Source organism: Protomyctophum bolini, assembly GCF_963924005.1.
Source record: "Protomyctophum bolini genome assembly, contig: SCAFFOLD_765, whole genome shotgun sequence".
In the NCBI taxonomy this organism is placed as follows: Eukaryota; Metazoa; Chordata; class Actinopteri; order Myctophiformes; family Myctophidae; genus Protomyctophum; species Protomyctophum bolini.
Genome location: NW_027665810.1, coordinates 1 through 22,743, shown reverse-complemented (window position 1 = coordinate 22,743; position 22,743 = coordinate 1). Strand labels below are relative to the sequence as shown.

Here is a 22,743-nt window from a genome sequence, read left to right as displayed (position 1 = left end):
TATATATATATATATATATCCTGCTACCCTAATAGAAAGGGGTGCATGAGCACCTGGCCGCTCATTCGTGCTCTATCTCCGACCAAGCCACACTTCCACCACACATCTCTCTATGCAAAATAAAACCTGCACACTCCCACAAAAGACATAGACTACATAGCATTCGCCAAAAATGCCTTATTTACTGCTTAAATATTACTTTTCTGAAACACGCTATTCTTGCTCAACCTCAACAGCCTACGTCAGAATCGTCATGTTGGCGTCTACTACGCCAACTACGTTCACTTAATGGGGCCAGTCCTTCACAGTGACACACGCGTTAGATGAACCACGCGACCGGGATGGTTTCTACCCCTCAATGTCGTGCCTACTCTACACTGCCATCCCAAGTCCCCTCCCCCTTTCACTGCTCCTGTGTGTGACCTGTGAACTACACTCTGACTGCACTGTAGGCTACTCACTCCACCAACAACAAAGACACAAACAACAACGACTCATGCTTGCCACCGCCAACTGGACTGGAATATACTCTGCCATCACCCCCCCACAAACACAATATGCCACGAAGAAAACGCAGCGCACTTTCTAAATACACGCGTGCCTCCAAACTTTTGCGAGCCAGTCGCGCAAAACAAACCCAAACAGGTAAATCACACAGCATGTTGCATCCTTCTCAATGTTTCTTGCTTAATCGTTCGTTTGATTTATCCATACATCGCCCTGTGTGTGTGTGTGTGTGTGTGTGTGTCGCGAACCGAAACAGGTAATCACACAGCATGTTGCATGCTTCTCAATGTTGCGTGCTTAATAATTTCATTTATCCATACATCGCAATTGCGCCTGTGCGCTAAGGCTGCAACAACGAATCGATTAAATCGATAATTGAATTCGTTGCCAACGAATTATCTTAGCGATTATTATCGCGGGTGTTTTCCAACATTAAAATGCAACATAAAGCTGCTTTCTTTTTACCGTTCAGTAACGGCACTAGGCTGAACGAACAATATGCAACGGGTCGTATAAACACAACACAAGATTGTCTTGAACGTGACCAGAGTGCTCCGCATCTATTCTACCCCTCTCTCTCTGAGTCTCTCACAACTTCAGTCTCCCCCCCCCCCCCCCCACACACACCGCAACGATCCTGTTGCAACGTTAGCTTGCTAGCCTAGCAAGGTTGTGTTTACTGTTGATAGCTTTAGCAGCTATCGCTAACATGAGGAACAGCAACAACAAGTCCTCTTTGGCTCTCCGTGTTCATCGGATTCTTTATCTTACATAAAGAAATACGAGCGACCTGTTAAAGAAGTTAAGAACACAGCGTGGGGACAGAAGTCACAGTGACAGACAAAAATGGAACCAAATGGACTCAAAATTGATTTTACAATAGAAATTAAAATATAAAAATTGGGGTCCCAGAGATAGAAATGGAAAGAAAGACAGTCAGCTATACACGGTCAACATTACAGATTACAGTATCATTACAAGTAGGAGTGGCAATGAAATCAAATTGGATAAAAAAGGGGGTAACATATTAATTTTGAAGGAGTATTCATTTTTATTATCTTTATTGTTAGTTACAACATGCCTAAAATAACTTGAAGCTAATTTTTTTAAGTAATTGCAAAAAGGTGCCATAATCCGATGAATCGATTCATCGTTTAAATAATCGGCCGATGAACCGATTATGAAATTAATCGTTAGTTGCAGCCTCACATATATATTTACTACAGTACACTATGCCTACACGCTGGCCCCAGTGTGTGTGTGTGTGTGTGTGTGTGTGTGTGCCCCTCCTCCCTCCCCCATGGCGCTGGCGCTGTGGAATGTCTAAAAAGTTACAGTGAACCTCACCACAGCCATTCACACAAAGCACGCCAATTGTTGCAGCCTACACAGATCTATTCAGGCCCATTCAATTAATCTATCACTACATTAGTTGCCTGTTCAATCTATCATCTTTTGTTTTACTGCCCATTATATGAAGCATTAACACATTTGCAGACTTTTTCTGGTTGGAGGACTATGAAAAACTGGAATTTTGTTTTAGGAAAGGTACTTTTGCTTTGCCAGACTTTTTATGCAGGGCGTGGGAAATAAGGCAGAATGTTTTGTTTGTGTAACAAAAAAAAAAGGGAATATCAACAAAACATATCTGTTTATTGTACACAATGCAATATTGAATGCAATGACATGGTGTGTCCTGTAAGCCCATGTGGGCTGGACGCCTTTGGTGCATGACACAAAAATCAAGAAATCTATCTATCTATCTATTCAGGCCCATTCAATTAATCTATCACTACATTAGTTGCCTGTTCAAAACTATTTTAAACTACGCTTTATGAAATCATTGTTGCAGCCTACACAGATATATTCAGGCCCATTCAATTAATCTATCACTACATTAGTTGCCAATCACTCAGCAACTCCATAACGACTCATCAATTAATTGGAGCAGCCTTACCACAGAAACACAGATTACATGGACATTCAGAATTTCTACACAACAGACATTTGATGCATGGGGATGCCATTATTTCACCTTCAGCTTTGCCAATGTCAATGTATGCTTATTGCTTTCTCATTCCTATACAGCCCATTGCATTGCTCTGTGTGTGCGTGTGACACACAGAGAGTGACACCTCCCCCCTGCTCAGTGTGCGCGTGTGTGTGTGTGTGTGTACACATCTATGTTACATTATGTATGCACTACTGACATTCTGCAATAACACATTTTACTGACATACAGTTTATCATTACTTCTCATAACCCAATATCTACATTTTTCATCTACCATCTCAGCACAGCAGCATGACGACAGCCACCAAACACGGACACATACCTGTTCATTGGAAACGCCTCTGGCCACAGGTAACTACACACTAATATCATTACCCACATGGTAGTACCAACTTCACAAATATTTACATTGACTGCATTAATGCAACAGCAGCATTATTACATAACTATTGCACCACAGATGATAACATTAGCTATCATAACAACATACAATTTACGTTTCTCCCCTACCATCTCAGCTCCCAGCCATGAGGACAGGACAACTACCACATCACCCCCAGAAACACACATCAGACCACAAAGAAAACGCACATCACTTTCAGCAGATACACGCAACGCCAAACGGAAGCGTTCCACTCACGCAACAGCACCAGAAACAGGTAATCACACGTTCATAACATGTTGCATGTGTGTGCTTTACCAACTTCACAAATATTTAAATTGACTGCATTAATGCACAGCAGCATTATTACATAACTATTGCACCACAGATGATAACATTAGCTCTCATAACTACATACAATTTACGTTTCTCCCCTACCATCTCAGCTCCCAGCCATGAGGACAGGACAACTACCACATCACCCCCAGAAACACACATCAGACCACGAAAAAAACGCACATCACTTTCAGCAGATACACGCAACGCCAAACGGAAGCGTTCCACTCACGCAACAGCACCAGAAACAGGTAATCACACGTTCATAACATGTTGCATGTGTGTGCTTCTGACAACTTCTGTCTGTGTTTAATAGTTTTCAAGCCCGTGCATTGTTATCTTTCTGTGCTTGCATGCACTTTCCTATTCTCCATTTTATCAACATACGTGTGTGTGTGTGTGTGTGTGTGTGTGTGTGTGTGTGTGTGTGTGTGTGTGTGTGTGTGTGTGTGTGTGTGTGTGTGTGTGTGTGTGTGTCACTTTAATGCAACAACACCATCATTAAATAACACTTCTTCCATTGATGACCTACACTTGCAGTTTATCATTACTTCTAACAACACAATATTTACATTTCACCACTACCTTTACAGCTCAGCATCATGAGGCCAGCCACCACACAACGACACACACCCGCTCATTGGAAACGCCTCTGGCCACAGGTAACTAACTACTCATCTTCTCCCATTACCCCTGTACTGCACTTTTGCTGATAACCATTCACTCCATGACCTAACATGCATACATTTCACAACTCTCATCACTTCTAATAACTCATTAATACTCTCCTATCTACCTTCACAGAACCACAATCACGCATGACCAGACAAAAGACAACACACTTCCGAAAAGCCTGGACACCACCTCAACTACTTACACACAGCAATCCATTACAGACACCTAGGATGGACTCGGTCTGCATTTCATGCCATGCTCTCATGTTCCCCTGGGAGACGTCAAAAGGTCCTGTTGGAAAAAAAACCTTCAGTGCCTGTTGCCGTTATGGCCAAATTCAACTCAAACCATTCATGGACCCACCTCCTGCACTAACATCTCTGTTTGCCAGAACGTCACCACAGTCAAGGGAGTTCTTTGACAACATCAGACAGTACAATGGCTTGGTTTCTATGGCTTCTAAGTCTGTGTCTGGCACGAAAATGAACTTCAGAGGACGTGGCCCACAACCATTCAAGATGAGTGGCCAGATGTACCACCTCACTCCCTCAGCAGTCTTTCCTGACAACACACACAAACCCAAATACTCACAAATCTTTGTCTATGACCAAGACAATGAAATTAAGAACCGCCTTCATCACGCAAGGGGAGATGGAGTTAGGGAAGACACTTTGACCTTGATTCAGGATGCCCTGAAAACAGTTAATCCTTTAGTCAGGTCCTTTAAGAGCGGAGCGGAAATGTTCAACCTCAACCCAAGTGAGGACTTCACCATTGTGTTCAAGGCCAAAAGCTCACAGGGAGCACACAAACGTCATCTTAATCCAGATGTGACTAATGTGGTTATTCTGGCACCCGGGGAACAAACACAGCCGAGGGATGTTGTACTCTACAGAACTGCAGCTAATGCACCTAATCAGAGACAAACAACACGAATCAATGCACTCCATCCTATGTATGATCCAACCGCCTATCCCATAATCTTGCCACATGGAGATGCCGGCTACAGCATTGATAATCACATTATGAAAGTTCATGCAACTTCAACCACACAAAAAGTCAGCCTTCAAGAATTCTTCCGATTCCACATGCATCCCAGAACTACCTCCTTCAACACTCTACTGAGGTCGGGGAGACTTGGCCAAGAGTACTTTTGCGATCAGTACAGCAAGATAGAAAGCTGCCGGATGATCTTCTACAGGAGGAAGGAACTGCAAGACAAATACAGGGTACATCAGTATTCAGGTCTGTCTGACATCCTGGCTACTCAACAAACCCAGCCAGGACAGACTGAGGCTGCCCACATTGGTCAACGCATCATTCTTCCAGCTAGCCACACTGGGAGCCCCAGATACCTGTACAAGCACTATCTTGATGCCCTTGCAATAGCAGCCAGATACAAGAACTTTGACTTATTCATCACCATGACTGCAAACCCACGGAGTGACGGTGTTCTGCAAAACCTCTTTCCAGGACAGCAGCCCAATGACAGACCAGACATTGTTAACAAAGTTTTCAAATGGTTCTTGGATAACCTCCTCAAAGACATTAAGTTGGGTGTCTTTGGGAACATGAAGGCTAGAGTACACACCATTGAGGGACAGTTGAGAGGACTGAAACACGCTCACATCCTCCTACTCCTACATGAGACCTTGAGTGTTGATGACATCGATCACATCATTAGGGCAGACATACCCAACCCACAGACAGAGCCACAGCTGTATGAGCTGGTGTCTCAAACAATGCTGCATGGACCCTGTGGAACAGTCAACCCCAACAGCCCCTGCATGGTCAATGGCATCTGTACCAAGAAATTCCCTAAAGCATACTGTGATGAAACTCGCCTACCTCACAATGGCCATGGCTACCCAGAGTACAGAAGACCCATCAACGGTCACACTGCTAGCAAGCACGGCTTTACCTTCGACAGCAGATGGGTCGTGCCTTACAACCCCTGGGTCCTTCTGAAGTACAAGTGCCACATTAATGTTGAATTTGTCGGCTCCTTTCACACCATCAAGTACCTCTACAAGTACATCCATAAGGGAGTTGATGTTGGCACTGTCACCATTGAAGATAAGGATGAGATTTCCAGATTCATCAATGCCAGGACAATTGATGCTCATGACGCACACTGGAGAACAATGGAGTACAAAATCCAGCACAGAGTCCCTGCTGTCTTCAGTCTCGCTATCCACACAGAAGGCCAACAAAATGTCATCTTCACAGAAGGCCATGCACAGGAGGCCCTGACAGCAGCCAAACCCACTACATTACTGGCCTTCTTCCAGCTAAATGTCAGTGACCATCACGCAAGGCAACATCTGTACATGGACATCCCAGAACACTACACTTGGAATTCAAACAGCCACATGTGGAAGGAAAGATCTCCAACATCCACGCACACGCACACTCCAACGACAATAGGAAGGATGTCCAATGTATCAGTACTCCAGGGAGAAAGATTCTACTTAAAAATGCTCCTGGCTCATATCAGGGGACCAACAAGCTATGACGACCTTAAAGTGTATGAGGGCAACCACTACACAACTTTCAAAGACACAGCACGAGCCATGGGCTTGCTGGAGGACGATGGAGAATGGATCACTGCCATGCATGAAGTCTCAAGTTATGCATCCTCAAGAAAACTCAGAGAAACCTTTGCTATCATCCTCCAATACTGTCACCCATCACAGCCCAAACACCTCTTTGAAGAATTCTTCGAAAAGCTCAGTGATGACTTCCTCCATGCAGAAGCCACTGCACAGATGTGCCCTACAGATGCAGTAGACAAGGCATTTATCCACAACCAGGTACTACTTGCACTGGATGATGAGCTCTCACAAATGGGAAATCGTCTATCCAACTACACGGACATGCCACAGCCAACACCACTAACTGAGCAGGAAAAGCTGACACAAATTTTCACATCAGAAAGATTCAACAACACAGAACAAGAAGAAATTGTACAGCTGCTTAGTCCTCTACTGAATGTGGAACAGATGGCACTCTGCCAGGCGGTTTATCAGGCAGTGAATGCACCAAAAGAGGACACCATCACAAGACAATTCATTCTCAACTCCCCAGCAGGCTATGGCAAAACCTTTACATTTAAGGTCATTGCAGCCAACATTAGAGCACAGAATGGCATTGTGCTGTGTGTTGGCAGCACAGGCTTAGCTGCTCAGAACCTTGAGGGTGGCAGGACAGCTCATTCAAGATTTAAAATACCAATCCCTATCTTTGAAGACTCCGTCTGTGCCATAAAAGCTGAGTCCTCCCTGGCTAAGCTAATCAAAGAAAGCAGCATAATCATTTGGGACGAGATCTTCAGTGTTAACCGCTTCAATGTAGAGTGCGTGGAAAGAACACTGAGGGACCTGATGCATTCTGACCAACCTTGGGGTGGCAAAACTGTCCTGTTAGGTGGAGACCCTAGGCAGACACTCCCCGTTATCAAGAGAGCAAGCAGAGCCCAAATTGTTAGAGCTTGCATCCAAATGTCTCCACTCTATCCTCTCATGAAAGAACACAAACTACACTTCAACATGAGGACTGACATAGCTGAGAGGGAGTTTGCCAACTACCTCCTGGACTTGGGGGAAGACAAAATCACACATGGAGATACTGCCATTCAAGTCCACATTCCACCACAGCACTTGGTAAAGGATATGGATACTCTCATTTCAAACACCTTTCCTGACCTGCACAATGGCTGTGTCCACAAAGACAACCTTCTTAAAGGCACTGTATACACTCCATTAAACAAGGACATACGCGAAATCAACAACAGGTGCTTAGCTGAGTTCCCTGGACAAGAGAAAATCTACTTTTCAGCTGACTCAGTTAAAGAGGACAACTACAAGGATTCTCTGCCTATAGAATTCCTCAACTCACTAACACCCTCTGGAATCCCTGACCATAACCTGAAGCTCAAACTAGGAGCTCCTGTCATGCTGCTAAGAAACTTGCAATCAGGTCGCGACCGCACTCTCAAGAACGGCACCAGAATGGTGCTGGTGCAGATGATGGACAAAGTACTTGAGTGTGAAATTGCACTAGGGACAAACAGAGGTGAAAGAATCTTCCTTCCAAGGATCCCGCACTATGACAGAGGTGAGGAGTTTCCCTTTACCTTCATCAGACGACAATTCCCTGTCAGGTTAGCTTTCGCCGTTACCATAAATAAAGGTCAGGGCCAGGAAAATGACAGAGTTGGCATCTACTTGCCTCAGCCTGTGTTCGCACATGGCCAACTGTACACAGCCTTCTCTAGGGGAAAGAAAGCCAGTGCTGTCAAAGTTTTAATAGACAATAATGATGAGGGCAAAACTGACAACATTGTTTACACTGAACTCCTTTAATTGTCTATAAATCACACTTCAGACTCTGCAATGGCACCAAACTGTTTTTCCTGAGAACCCTCAACAACAAACTGCTGCTGTGCAAAATTGCAGCCACACAAAAGGAAGTCCTGATCCCTAGAATCAAGTTCATTTCTGATACTCAACATTCCTACTTTGAGTGGGCCAGACGGCAGTTTCCAGTCCGCACCGTTTTTGCCACCACCATCAACAAATCCCAAGGACAGACACTTACAAGAGTGGGGGTCTGGCTTTCGTCCCCTGTCTTCACTCACGGACAGCTTTATGTTGCCAGCTCAAGGACGGGTAACCCAGAAGCTCTCACCTATGCCATAAAGCAAAAAGAAGGACAGCCAGAACATCATACTACCAATGTGGTTTTTCAAGCCTTGCTTCGCGCTGTGCTTCCTGGCCCTACAATCCCCATTGAGGTAAGGCTGTTGCATTGCTACATATGTCATTTCTACACATAATATAAAACTGCTGCTAACCTGAAGATCATTATGATCAAACAAATCACTATCCTTTGTTTCACGTCTGCCCTGGTGGACATGTTTCTCCCATTATGCAGGCTCTACTGACCAAAACTTTTCTGTGTCTCCTTTTCTACAGGCTCAACCATGACAATCTCTGGAACCAGAAACACCCCTTCCACATCACCCCACTCCTCCACGCCCTCCTCTGGATCAGCTGCCCAATATAATTGTTCCTTTACTAAGTTGGCCTTTCCACAACAACTGTGTTCACTGTTGGGGGGGGAGGAGGGTCCACGTGTTGCAAGGCCAGGGCTCTAAGGGTGTTTTACACTTTGAAGTATTGTAGTAGTGTATCTAACATGTTAAAAATGACATAGTGCACTTGATTGTAAAATGTAAAATATTTTGGTTAGTAGAACAGTTTCGTTAATTAACCTCAGGTATACATTTGATGAATATAGTGCACTTAATTGTACAATTTAACATGTTGATTACAAACTGCTGCTATGCAAAATTGCAGCCACACAAAAGGAAGTCCTGATCCCTAGAATCAAGTTCATTGCTGATCCTCAACATTAACATTCCTACTTTGTGTGGGCCAGACGGCAGTTTCCAGTCCGCACCGCTTTTGCCACCACCATCAACAAATCCCAAGGACACACACTTACAAGAGTGGGGGTCTGGCTTTCGTCCCCTGTCTTCACTCACGGACAGCTTTATGTTGCCAGCTCAAGGACGGGTAACCCAGAAACTCTCACGTATGCCATAAAGCAGAAAGAAGGACAGCCAGAACATCATACTACCAATGTGGTTTTTCAAGCCTTGCTTCGCGCTGTGCTTCCTGGCCCTACAATCCCCATTGAGGTAAGGCTGTTGCATTGCTACATATGTCATTTCTACACATGTCATTTCTGAATAATATAAAACTGCTGCTAACCTGAAGATCATTAGGATCAAACAAATCACTATCCTTTGTTTCACGTCTGCCCTGGTGGACATGTTTCTCCCATTATGCAGGCTCTACTGACCAAAACTGCAGCTTCTTTTACTATTCACTGTTAACATTAACACTCACATTTTGTGCTTGAGTCATCCCTTATCTGTGTCTCCTTTTCTACAGGCTCAACCATGACAATCTCTGGAACCAGAAACACCCCTTCCACATCACCCCACTCCTCCACGCCCTCCTCTGGATCAGCTGGCCAATATAAGTGTTCCTTTACTAAGTTGGCCTTTCCACAACAACTGCGTTCACTGTTAACATTAACATTCTTTCCTACAAATACACTCAGACTCCATTAAAAATACACTGAGACCAACATTTTACATGTTTTGACTTTGTCAACCTTTGCTCCCACAGAAGCTCTCACCTATGCCATAAAGCAGAAAGAAAGACAGCCGGAACATCATACTACCAATGTGGTTTTTCAAGCCTTGCTTCGCGCTGTGCTTCCTGGCCCTACAATCCCCATTCACGTAAGGCTGTTGCATTGCTACATATGTCATTTCTACACATGTCATTTCTGAATAATATAAAACTGATGCTAACCTGAACATGATTATGATCAAACAAATCACTATCCTTTGTTTCACGTCTGCCCTGGTGGACATGTTTCTCCCATTATGCAGGCTCTACTGACAAACTTTTCTGTCTCCTTTTCTACAAGCTCAACCATGACAATCTCTGGAACCAGAAACACCCCTTCCACATCACCCCACTCCTCCACGCCCTCCTCTGGATCAGCTGCCCAATATAATTGTTCCTTTAACAACATGTTAAAAATGATATAGTGCACTTCATTGTAAAATGTAAAATCTTTTGATTAGTGGGACATTTTCGTTAATTAACCGTAGGTATACATTTGATGAATATAGTGCACTTAATTGTAAAATGTAACATGTTAATTCATTTCATGTATAGTAAATGTATGTAGGATAAATGGACAGTCATGGTTCCTATTGGGACCACGACTTTAAGGGGGGGGGGGGGAGTGTGATACCCCACACACATACTGAGTAGTGGATGTGCCTGCCTATTGCCTAACTTTCATCCTGTAGGTGAGCCTGGGTAGGGCATTGGCCCGATGGCTGATGGGAGAGCACCTGGGCCCGGTGTCTCCCAGAGGCCATAAATACCACACTCATCCCAGTTGAGAAGAGAGATCCAGAGGAGCCACACCTGCTGCCTCCACTCCCTTCATTAGCCTCCATGCCTCCGTTCCTTTATGTTTGATTGTTCTTTCCATCCACACATGCACCACACCATGTATCACACATCCATACACTACACCTACACCACTGACTCACTGACTACACATTCCATATAATTTGTTATGTTAAGTACTGCAGTTCTTTTTAGTTCCTTATATAGGCCTATTATTTAATAAATCATATATTGTTCATCTTTCGCACGTCTCCTGCTCCGAATGTTTGTCAAGGCAAGAACCAGCCATGACAATTCTTTCCTACAAATACACTCAGACTCCATAAAAAATACACTGAGACCAACATTTTAAATGTTGTGACTTTGTCTACCTCTCACAATTTCCTTCCTCCAATTTGCGCTGCGCGCCGCTAGGATGAGCGGGCCGAAGGCCCGCGAAATTCTAGTATATATATATATATCCTGCTACCCTAATAGAAAGGGGTGCATGAGCACCTGGCCGCTCATTCGTGCTCTATCTCCGACCAAGCCACACTTCCACCACACATCTCTCTATGCAAAATAAAACCTGCACACTCCCACAAAAGACATAGACTACATAGCATTCGCCAAAAATGCCTTATTTACTGCTTAAATATTACTTTTCTGAAACACGCTATTCTTGCTCAACCTCAACAGCCTACGTCAGAATCGTCATGTTGGCGTCTACTACGCCAACTACGTTCACTTAATGGGGCCAGTCCTTCACAGTGACACACGCGTTAGATGAACCACGCGACCGGGATGGTTTCTACCCCTCAATGTCGTGCCTACTCTACACTGCCATCCCAAGTCCCCTCCCCCTTTCACTGCTCCTGTGTGTGACCTGTGAACTACACTCTGACTGCACTGTAGGCTACTCACTCCACCAACAACAAAGACACAAACAACAACGACTCATGCTTGCCACCGCCAACTGGACTGGAATATACTCTGCCATCACCCCCCCACAAACACAATATGCCACGAAGAAAACGCAGCGCACTTTCTAAATACACGCGTGCCTCCAAACTTTTGCGAGCCAGTCGCGCAAAACAAACCCAAACAGGTAAATCACACAGCATGTTGCATCCTTCTCAATGTTTCTTGCTTAATCGTTCGTTTGATTTATCCATACATCGCCCTGTGTGTGTGTGTGTGTGTGTGTGTGTCGCGAACCGAAACAGGTAATCACACAGCATGTTGCATGCTTCTCAATGTTGCGTGCTTAATAATTTCATTTATCCATACATCGCAATTGCGCCTGTGCGCTAAGGCTGCAACAACGAATCGATTAAATCGATAATTGAATTCGTTGCCAACGAATTATCTTAGCGATTATTATCGCGGGTGTTTTCCAACATTAAAATGCAACATAAAGCTGCTTTCTTTTTACCGTTCAGTAACGGCACTAGGCTGAACGAACAATATGCAACGGGTCGTATAAACACAACACAAGATTGTCTTGAACGTGACCAGAGTGCTCCGCATCTATTCTACCCCTCTCTCTCTGAGTCTCTCACAACTTCAGTCTCCCCCCCCCCCCCCCCACACACACCGCAACGATCCTGTTGCAACGTTAGCTTGCTAGCCTAGCAAGGTTGTGTTTACTGTTGATAGCTTTAGCAGCTATCGCTAACATGAGGAACAGCAACAACAAGTCCTCTTTGGCTCTCCGTGTTCATCGGATTCTTTATCTTACATAAAGAAATACGAGCGACCTGTTAAAGAAGTTAAGAACACAGCGTGGGGACAGAAGTCACAGTGACAGACAAAAATGGAACCAAATGGACTCAAAATTGATTTTACAATAGAAATTAAAATATAAAAATTGGGGTCCCAGAGATAGAAATGGAAAGAAAGACAGTCAGCTATACACGGTCAACATTACAGATTACAGTATCATTACAAGTAGGAGTGGCAATGAAATCAAATTGGATAAAAAAGGGGGTAACATATTAATTTTGAAGGAGTATTCATTTTTATTATCTTTATTGTTAGTTACAACATGCCTAAAATAACTTGAAGCTAATTTTTTTAAGTAATTGCAAAAAGGTGCCATAATCCGATGAATCGATTCATCGTTTAAATAATCGGCCGATGAACCGATTATGAAATTAATCGTTAGTTGCAGCCTCACATATATATTTACTACAGTACACTATGCCTACACGCTGGCCCCAGTGTGTGTGTGTGTGTGTGTGTGTGTGTGTGCCCCTCCTCCCTCCCCCATGGCGCTGGCGCTGTGGAATGTCTAAAAAGTTACAGTGAACCTCACCACAGCCATTCACACAAAGCACGCCAATTGTTGCAGCCTACACAGATCTATTCAGGCCCATTCAATTAATCTATCACTACATTAGTTGCCTGTTCAATCTATCATCTTTTGTTTTACTGCCCATTATATGAAGCATTAACACATTTGCAGACTTTTTCTGGTTGGAGGACTATGAAAAACTGGAATTTTGTTTTAGGAAAGGTACTTTTGCTTTGCCAGACTTTTTATGCAGGGCGTGGGAAATAAGGCAGAATGTTTTGTTTGTGTAACAAAAAAAAAAGGGAATATCAACAAAACATATCTGTTTATTGTACACAATGCAATATTGAATGCAATGACATGGTGTGTCCTGTAAGCCCATGTGGGCTGGACGCCTTTGGTGCATGACACAAAAATCAAGAAATCTATCTATCTATCTATTCAGGCCCATTCAATTAATCTATCACTACATTAGTTGCCTGTTCAAAACTATTTTAAACTACGCTTTATGAAATCATTGTTGCAGCCTACACAGATATATTCAGGCCCATTCAATTAATCTATCACTACATTAGTTGCCAATCACTCAGCAACTCCATAACGACTCATCAATTAATTGGAGCAGCCTTACCACAGAAACACAGATTACATGGACATTCAGAATTTCTACACAACAGACATTTGATGCATGGGGATGCCATTATTTCACCTTCAGCTTTGCCAATGTCAATGTATGCTTATTGCTTTCTCATTCCTATACAGCCCATTGCATTGCTCTGTGTGTGCGTGTGACACACAGAGAGTGACACCTCCCCCCTGCTCAGTGTGCGCGTGTGTGTGTGTGTGTGTACACATCTATGTTACATTATGTATGCACTACTGACATTCTGCAATAACACATTTTACTGACATACAGTTTATCATTACTTCTCATAACCCAATATCTACATTTTTCATCTACCATCTCAGCACAGCAGCATGACGACAGCCACCAAACACGGACACATACCTGTTCATTGGAAACGCCTCTGGCCACAGGTAACTACACACTAATATCATTACCCACATGGTAGTACCAACTTCACAAATATTTACATTGACTGCATTAATGCAACAGCAGCATTATTACATAACTATTGCACCACAGATGATAACATTAGCTATCATAACAACATACAATTTACGTTTCTCCCCTACCATCTCAGCTCCCAGCCATGAGGACAGGACAACTACCACATCACCCCCAGAAACACACATCAGACCACAAAGAAAACGCACATCACTTTCAGCAGATACACGCAACGCCAAACGGAAGCGTTCCACTCACGCAACAGCACCAGAAACAGGTAATCACACGTTCATAACATGTTGCATGTGTGTGCTTTACCAACTTCACAAATATTTAAATTGACTGCATTAATGCACAGCAGCATTATTACATAACTATTGCACCACAGATGATAACATTAGCTCTCATAACTACATACAATTTACGTTTCTCCCCTACCATCTCAGCTCCCAGCCATGAGGACAGGACAACTACCACATCACCCCCAGAAACACACATCAGACCACGAAAAAAACGCACATCACTTTCAGCAGATACACGCAACGCCAAACGGAAGCGTTCCACTCACGCAACAGCACCAGAAACAGGTAATCACACGTTCATAACATGTTGCATGTGTGTGCTTCTGACAACTTCTGTCTGTGTTTAATAGTTTTCAAGCCCGTGCATTGTTATCTTTCTGTGCTTGCATGCACTTTCCTATTCTCCATTTTATCAACATACGTGTGTGTGTGTGTGTGTGTGTGTGTGTGTGTGTGTGTGTGTGTGTGTGTGTGTGTGTGTGTGTGTGTGTGTGTGTGTGTGTGTGTGTGTCACTTTAATGCAACAACACCATCATTAAATAACACTTCTTCCATTGATGACCTACACTTGCAGTTTATCATTACTTCTAACAACACAATATTTACATTTCACCACTACCTTTACAGCTCAGCATCATGAGGCCAGCCACCACACAACGACACACACCCGCTCATTGGAAACGCCTCTGGCCACAGGTAACTAACTACTCATCTTCTCCCATTACCCCTGTACTGCACTTTTGCTGATAACCATTCACTCCATGACCTAACATGCATACATTTCACAACTCTCATCACTTCTAATAACTCATTAATACTCTCCTATCTACCTTCACAGAACCACAATCACGCATGACCAGACAAAAGACAACACACTTCCGAAAAGCCTGGACACCACCTCAACTACTTACACACAGCAATCCATTACAGACACCTAGGATGGACTCGGTCTGCATTTCATGCCATGCTCTCATGTTCCCCTGGGAGACGTCAAAAGGTCCTGTTGGAAAAAAAACCTTCAGTGCCTGTTGCCGTTATGGCCAAATTCAACTCAAACCATTCATGGACCCACCTCCTGCACTAACATCTCTGTTTGCCAGAACGTCACCACAGTCAAGGGAGTTCTTTGACAACATCAGACAGTACAATGGCTTGGTTTCTATGGCTTCTAAGTCTGTGTCTGGCACGAAAATGAACTTCAGAGGACGTGGCCCACAACCATTCAAGATGAGTGGCCAGATGTACCACCTCACTCCCTCAGCAGTCTTTCCTGACAACACACACAAACCCAAATACTCACAAATCTTTGTCTATGACCAAGACAATGAAATTAAGAACCGCCTTCATCACGCAAGGGGAGATGGAGTTAGGGAAGACACTTTGACCTTGATTCAGGATGCCCTGAAAACAGTTAATCCTTTAGTCAGGTCCTTTAAGAGCGGAGCGGAAATGTTCAACCTCAACCCAAGTGAGGACTTCACCATTGTGTTCAAGGCCAAAAGCTCACAGGGAGCACACAAACGTCATCTTAATCCAGATGTGACTAATGTGGTTATTCTGGCACCCGGGGAACAAACACAGCCGAGGGATGTTGTACTCTACAGAACTGCAGCTAATGCACCTAATCAGAGACAAACAACACGAATCAATGCACTCCATCCTATGTATGATCCAACCGCCTATCCCATAATCTTGCCACATGGAGATGCCGGCTACAGCATTGATAATCACATTATGAAAGTTCATGCAACTTCAACCACACAAAAAGTCAGCCTTCAAGAATTCTTCCGATTCCACATGCATCCCAGAACTACCTCCTTCAACACTCTACTGAGGTCGGGGAGACTTGGCCAAGAGTACTTTTGCGATCAGTACAGCAAGATAGAAAGCTGCCGGATGATCTTCTACAGGAGGAAGGAACTGCAAGACAAATACAGGGTACATCAGTATTCAGGTCTGTCTGACATCCTGGCTACTCAACAAACCCAGCCAGGACAGACTGAGGCTGCCCACATTGGTCAACGCATCATTCTTCCAGCTAGCCACACTGGGAGCCCCAGATACCTGTACAAGCACTATCTTGATGCCCTTGCAATAGCAGCCAGATACAAGAACTTTGACTTATTCATCACCATGACTGCAAACCCACGGAGTGACGGTGTTCTGCAAAACCTCTTTCCAGGACAGCAGCCCAATGACAGACCAGACATTGTTAACAAAGTTTTCAAATGGTTCTTGGATAACCTCCTCAAAGACATTAAGTTGGGTGTCTTTGGGAACATGAAGGCTAGAGTACACACCATTGAGGGACAGTTGAGAGGACTGAAACACGCTCACATCCTCCTACTCCTACATGAGACCTTGAGTGTTGATGACATCGATCACATCATTAGGGCAGACATACCCAACCCACAGACAGAGCCACAGCTGTATGAGCTGGTGTCTCAAACAATGCTGCATGGACCCTGTGGAACAGTCAACCCCAACAGCCCCTGCATGGTCAATGGCATCTGTACCAAGAAATTCCCTAAAGCATACTGTGATGAAACTCGCCTACCTCACAATGGCCATGGCTACCCAGAGTACAGAAGACCCATCAACGGTCACACTGCTAGCAAGCACGGCTTTACCTTCGACAGCAGATGGGTCGTGCCTTACAACCCCTGGGTCCTTCTGAAGTACAAGTGCCACATTAATGTTGAATTTGTCGGCTCCTTTCACACCATCAAGTACCTCTACAAGTACATCCATAAGGGAGTTGATGTTGGCACTGTCACCATTGAAGATAAGGATGAGATTTCCAGATTCATCAATGCCAGGACAATTGATGCTCATGACGCACACTGGAGAACAATGGAGTACAAAATCCAGCACAGAGTCCCTGCTGTCTTCAGTCTCGCTATCCACACAGAAGGCCAACAAAATGTCATCTTCACAGAAGGCCATGCACAGGAGGCCCTGACAGCAGCCAAACCCACTACATTACTGGCCTTCTTCCAGCTAAATGTCAGTGACCATCACGCAAGGCAACATCTGTACATGGACATCCCAGAACACTACACTTGGAATTCAAACAGCCACATGTGGAAGGAAAGATCTCCAACATCCACGCACACGCACACTCCAACGACAATAGGAAGGATGTCCAATGTATCAGTACTCCAGGGAGAAAGATTCTACTTAAAAATGCTCCTGGCTCATATCAGGGGACCAACAAGCTATGACGACCTTAAAGTGTATGAGGGCAACCACTACACAACTTTCAAAGACACAGCACGAGCCATGGGCTTGCTGGAGGACGATGGAGAATGGATCACTGCCATGCATGAAGTCTCAAGTTATGCATCCTCAAGAAAACTCAGAGAAACCTTTGCTATCATCCTCCAATACTGTCACCCATCACAGCCCAAACACCTCTTTGAAGAATTCTTCGAAAAGCTCAGTGATGACTTCCTCCATGCAGAAGCCACTGCACAGATGTGCCCTACAGATGCAGTAGACAAGGCATTTATCCACAACCAGGTACTACTTGCACTGGATGATGAGCTCTCACAAATGGGAAATCGTCTATCCAACTACACGGACATGCCACAGCCAACACCACTAACTGAGCAGGAAAAGCTGACACAAATTTTCACATCAGAAAGATTCAACAACACAGAACAAGAAGAAATTGTACAGCTGCTTAGTCCTCTACTGAATGTGGAACAGATGGCACTCTGCCAGGCGGTTTATCAGGCAGTGAATGCACCAAAAGAGGACACCATCACAAGACAATTCATTCTCAACTCCCCAGCAGGCTATGGCAAAACCTTTACATTTAAGGTCATTGCAGCCAACATTAGAGCACAGAATGGCATTGTGCTGTGTGTTGGCAGCACAGGCTTAGCTGCTCAGAACCTTGAGGGTGGCAGGACAGCTCATTCAAGATTTAAAATACCAATCCCTATCTTTGAAGACTCCGTCTGTGCCATAAAAGCTGAGTCCTCCCTGGCTAAGCTAATCAAAGAAAGCAGCATAATCATTTGGGACGAGATCTTCAGTGTTAACCGCTTCAATGTAGAGTGCGTGGAAAGAACACTGAGGGACCTGATGCATTCTGACCAACCTTGGGGTGGCAAAACTGTCCTGTTAGGTGGAGACCCTAGGCAGACACTCCCCGTTATCAAGAGAGCAAGCAGAGCCCAAATTGTTAGAGCTTGCATCCAAATGTCTCCACTCTATCCTCTCATGAAAGAACACAAACTACACTTCAACATGAGGACTGACATAGCTGAGAGGGAGTTTGCCAACTACCTCCTGGACTTGGGGGAAGACAAAATCACACATGGAGATACTGCCATTCAAGTCCACATTCCACCACAGCACTTGGTAAAGGATATGGATACTCTCATTTCAAACACCTTTCCTGACCTGCACAATGGCTGTGTCCACAAAGACAACCTTCTTAAAGGCACTGTATACACTCCATTAAACAAGGACATACGCGAAATCAACAACAGGTGCTTAGCTGAGTTCCCTGGACAAGAGAAAATCTACTTTTCAGCTGACTCAGTTAAAGAGGACAACTACAAGGATTCTCTGCCTATAGAATTCCTCAACTCACTAACACCCTCTGGAATCCCTGACCATAACCTGAAGCTCATCCTGTCATGCTGCTAAGAAACTTGCAATCAGGTCGCGACCGCACTCTCAAGAACGGCACCAGAATGGTGCTGGTGCAGATGATGGACAAAGTACTTGAGTGTGAAATTGCACTAGGGACAAACAGAGGTGAAAGAATCTTCCTTCCAAGGATCCCGCACTATGACAGAGGTGAGGAGTTTCCCTTTACCTTCATCAGACGACAATTCCCTGTCAGGTTAGCTTTCGCCGTTACCATAAATAAAGGTCAGGGCCAGGAAAATGACAGAGTTGGCATCTACTTGCCTCAGCCTGTGTTCGCACATGGCCAACTGTACACAGCCTTCTCTAGGGGAAAGAAAGCCAGTGCTGTCAAAGTTTTAATAGACAATAATGATGAGGGCAAAACTGACAACATTGTTTACACTGAACTCCTTTAATTGTCTATAAATCACACTTCAGACTCTGCAATGGCACCAAACTGTTTTTCCTGAGAACCCTCAACAACAAACTGCTGCTGTGCAAAATTGCAGCCACACAAAAGGAAGTCCTGATCCCTAGAATCAAGTTCATTTCTGATACTCAACATTCCTACTTTGAGTGGGCCAGACGGCAGTTTCCAGTCCGCACCGTTTTTGCCACCACCATCAACAAATCCCAAGGACAGACACTTACAAGAGTGGGGGTCTGGCTTTCGTCCCCTGTCTTCACTCACGGACAGCTTTATGTTGCCAGCTCAAGGACGGGTAACCCAGAAGCTCTCACCTATGCCATAAAGCAAAAAGAAGGACAGCCAGAACATCATACTACCAATGTGGTTTTTCAAGCCTTGCTTCGCGCTGTGCTTCCTGGCCCTACAATCCCCATTGAGGTAAGGCTGTTGCATTGCTACATATGTCATTTCTACACATAATATAAAACTGCTGCTAACCTGAAGATCATTATGATCAAACAAATCACTATCCTTTGTTTCACGTCTGCCCTGGTGGACATGTTTCTCCCATTATGCAGGCTCTACTGACCAAAACTTTTCTGTGTCTCCTTTTCTACAGGCTCAACCATGACAATCTCTGGAACCAGAAACACCCCTTCCACATCACCCCACTCCTCCACGCCCTCCTCTGGATCAGCTGCCCAATATAATTGTTCCTTTACTAAGTTGGCCTTTCCACAACAACTGTGTTCACTGTTGGGGGGGGAGGAGGGTCCACGTGTTGCAAGGCCAGGGCTCTAAGGGTGTTTTACACTTTGAAGTATTGTAGTAGTGTATCTAACATGTTAAAAATGACATAGTGCACTTGATTGTAAAATGTAAAATATTTTGGTTAGTAGAACAGTTTCGTTAATTAACCTCAGGTATACATTTGATGAATATAGTGCACTTAATTGTACAATTTAACATGTTGATTACAAACTGCTGCTATGCAAAATTGCAGCCACACAAAAGGAAGTCCTGATCCCTAGAATCAAGTTCATTGCTGATCCTCAACATTAACATTCCTACTTTGTGTGGGCCAGACGGCAGTTTCCAGTCCGCACCGCTTTTGCCACCACCATCAACAAATCCCAAGGACACACACTTACAAGAGTGGGGGTCTGGCTTTCGTCCCCTGTCTTCACTCACGGACAGCTTTATGTTGCCAGCTCAAGGACGGGTAACCCAGAAACTCTCACGTATGCCATAAAGCAGAAAGAAGGACAGCCAGAACATCATACTACCAATGTGGTTTTTCAAGCCTTGCTTCGCGCTGTGCTTCCTGGCCCTACAATCCCCATTGAGGTAAGGCTGTTGCATTGCTACATATGTCATTTCTACACATGTCATTTCTGAATAATATAAAACTGCTGCTAACCTGAAGATCATTAGGATCAAACAAATCACTATCCTTTGTTTCACGTCTGCCCTGGTGGACATGTTTCTCCCATTATGCAGGCTCTACTGACCAAAACTGCAGCTTCTTTTACTATTCACTGTTAACATTAACACTCACATTTTGTGCTTGAGTCATCCCTTATCTGTGTCTCCTTTTCTACAGGCTCAACCATGACAATCTCTGGAACCAGAAACACCCCTTCCACATCACCCCACTCCTCCACGCCCTCCTCTGGATCAGCTGGCCAATATAAGTGTTCCTTTACTAAGTTGGCCTTTCCACAACAACTGCGTTCACTGTTAACATTAACATTCTTTCCTACAAATACACTCAGACTCCATTAAAAATACACTGAGACCAACATTTTACATGTTTTGACTTTGTCAACCTTTGCTCCCACAGAAGCTCTCACCTATGCCATAAAGCAGAAAGAAAGACAGCCGGAACATCATACTACCAATGTGGTTTTTCAAGCCTTGCTTCGCGCTGTGCTTCCTGGCCCTACAATCCCCATTCACGTAAGGCTGTTGCATTGCTACATATGTCATTTCTACACATGTCATTTCTGAATAATATAAAACTGATGCTAACCTGAACATGATTATGATCAAACAAATCACTATCCTTTGTTTCACGTCTGCCCTGGTGGACATGTTTCTCCCATTATGCAGGCTCTACTGACAAACTTTTCTGTCTCCTTTTCTACAAGCTCAACCATGACAATCTCTGGAACCAGAAACACCCCTTCCACATCACCCCACTCCTCCACGCCCTCCTCTGGATCAGCTGCCCAATATAATTGTTCCTTTAACAACATGTTAAAAATGATATAGTGCACTTCATTGTAAAATGTAAAATCTTTTGATTAGTGGGACATTTTCGTTAATTAACCGTAGGTATACATTTGATGAATATAGTGCACTTAATTGTAAAATGTAACATGTTAATTCATTTCATGTATAGTAAATGTATGTAGGATAAATGGACAGTCATGGTTCCTATTGGGACCACGACTTTAAGGGGGGGGGGGGGAGTGTGATACCCCACACACATACTGAGTAGTGGATGTGCCTGCCTATTGCCTAACTTTCATCCTGTAGGTGAGCCTGGGTAGGGCATTGGCCCGATGGCTGATGGGAGAGCACCTGGGCCCGGTGTCTCCCAGAGGCCATAAATACCACACTCATCCCAGTTGAGAAGAGAGATCCAGAGGAGCCACACCTGCTGCCTCCACTCCCTTCATTAGCCTCCATGCCTCCGTTCCTTTATGTTTGATTGTTCTTTCCATCCACACATGCACCACACCATGTATCACACATCCATACACTACACCTACACCACTGACTCACTGACTACACATTCCATATAATTTGTTATGTTAAGTACTGCAGTTCTTTTTAGTTCCTTATATAGGCCTATTATTTAATAAATCATATATTGTTCATCTTTCGCACGTCTCCTGCTCCGAATGTTTGTCAAGGCAAGAACCAGCCATGACAATTCTTTCCTACAAATACACTCAGACTCCATAAAAAATACACTGAGACCAACATTTTAAATGTTGTGACTTTGTCTACCTCTCACAATTTCCTTCCTCCAATTTGCGCTGCGCGCCGCTAGGATGAGCGGGCCGAAGGCCCGCGAAATTCTAGTATGATATATTCCTCAGCCTAGTAGGAAAGT

The 22,743-nt window shown here is 44.2% G+C and overlaps 2 protein-coding genes and 1 long non-coding RNA gene across 5 annotated transcripts; all 3 read left to right on the top strand.

Annotated features, from left to right (window-relative positions):
- The first annotated feature begins 1,881 nt into the window (after nt 1-1,881).
- LOC308312147 (uncharacterized protein) lies at nt 1,882-11,241 on the top strand. Of its 3 annotated transcripts, none has more exons than XR_013963736.1 (7): nt 1,882-2,871; nt 3,039-3,489; nt 3,832-3,900; nt 4,043-8,708; nt 8,890-9,617; nt 9,874-10,229; nt 10,421-11,241. XR_013963736.1 is itself a non-coding variant. In XM_080794538.1 (5 exons), exons 1-5 carry the CDS (start codon nt 2,812-2,814, stop codon nt 4,058-4,060), a joined length of 429 nt encoding a protein of 142 aa, XP_080650664.1. In that variant the 5' UTR covers nt 1,882-2,811; the 3' UTR covers nt 4,061-5,127. The 3 variants fall into 3 exon arrangements, 1 of the variants encoding a protein (XP_080650664.1); XR_013963737.1 differs by having other exon boundaries at nt 1,882-3,179; nt 3,349-3,489; XM_080794538.1 differs by lacking the exons at nt 8,890-9,617; nt 9,874-10,229; nt 10,421-11,241 and having other exon boundaries at nt 3,039-3,179; nt 3,349-3,489; nt 4,043-5,127.
- Nucleotides 11,242-13,240: 1,999 nt separating this feature from the next.
- LOC308312148 (uncharacterized protein) lies at nt 13,241-16,486 on the top strand. Its single transcript, XM_080794539.1, has 5 exons — nt 13,241-14,230; nt 14,398-14,538; nt 14,708-14,848; nt 15,191-15,259; nt 15,402-16,486. Exons 1-5 carry the CDS (start codon nt 14,171-14,173, stop codon nt 15,417-15,419), a joined length of 429 nt encoding a protein of 142 aa, XP_080650665.1. The 5' UTR covers nt 13,241-14,170; the 3' UTR covers nt 15,420-16,486.
- Nucleotides 16,487-19,263: 2,777 nt separating this feature from the next.
- LOC308312146 lies at nt 19,264-22,590 on the top strand. The gene is made up of 4 exons (XR_013963735.1): nt 19,264-20,057; nt 20,239-20,966; nt 21,223-21,578; nt 21,770-22,590. It is a non-coding gene; the product is annotated as an uncharacterized lncRNA (long non-coding RNA).
- Nucleotides 22,591-22,743: the final 153 nt, after the last annotated feature.

Excerpts from the sequence above, each read along its gene's own strand:
- LOC308312148 (XM_080794539.1), top strand. The coding sequence starts at position 14,171 with ATGACGACAGCCACCAAACACGGACACATACCTGTTCATTGGAAACGC. Across the intron at positions 14,231-14,397 it reads GGAAACGCCTCTGGCCACAG|CTCCCAGCCATGAGGACAGG; the intron begins GTAACTACACAC and ends CTACCATCTCAG. Across the intron at positions 14,849-15,190 it reads CGCAACAGCACCAGAAACAG|CTCAGCATCATGAGGCCAGC; the intron begins GTAATCACACGT and ends CTACCTTTACAG.
- LOC308312147 (XM_080794538.1), top strand. The coding sequence starts at position 2,812 with ATGACGACAGCCACCAAACACGGACACATACCTGTTCATTGGAAACGC. Across the intron at positions 3,180-3,348 it reads CGCAACAGCACCAGAAACAG|CTCCCAGCCATGAGGACAGG; the intron begins GTAATCACACGT and ends CTACCATCTCAG. Across the intron at positions 3,490-3,831 it reads CGCAACAGCACCAGAAACAG|CTCAGCATCATGAGGCCAGC; the intron begins GTAATCACACGT and ends CTACCTTTACAG.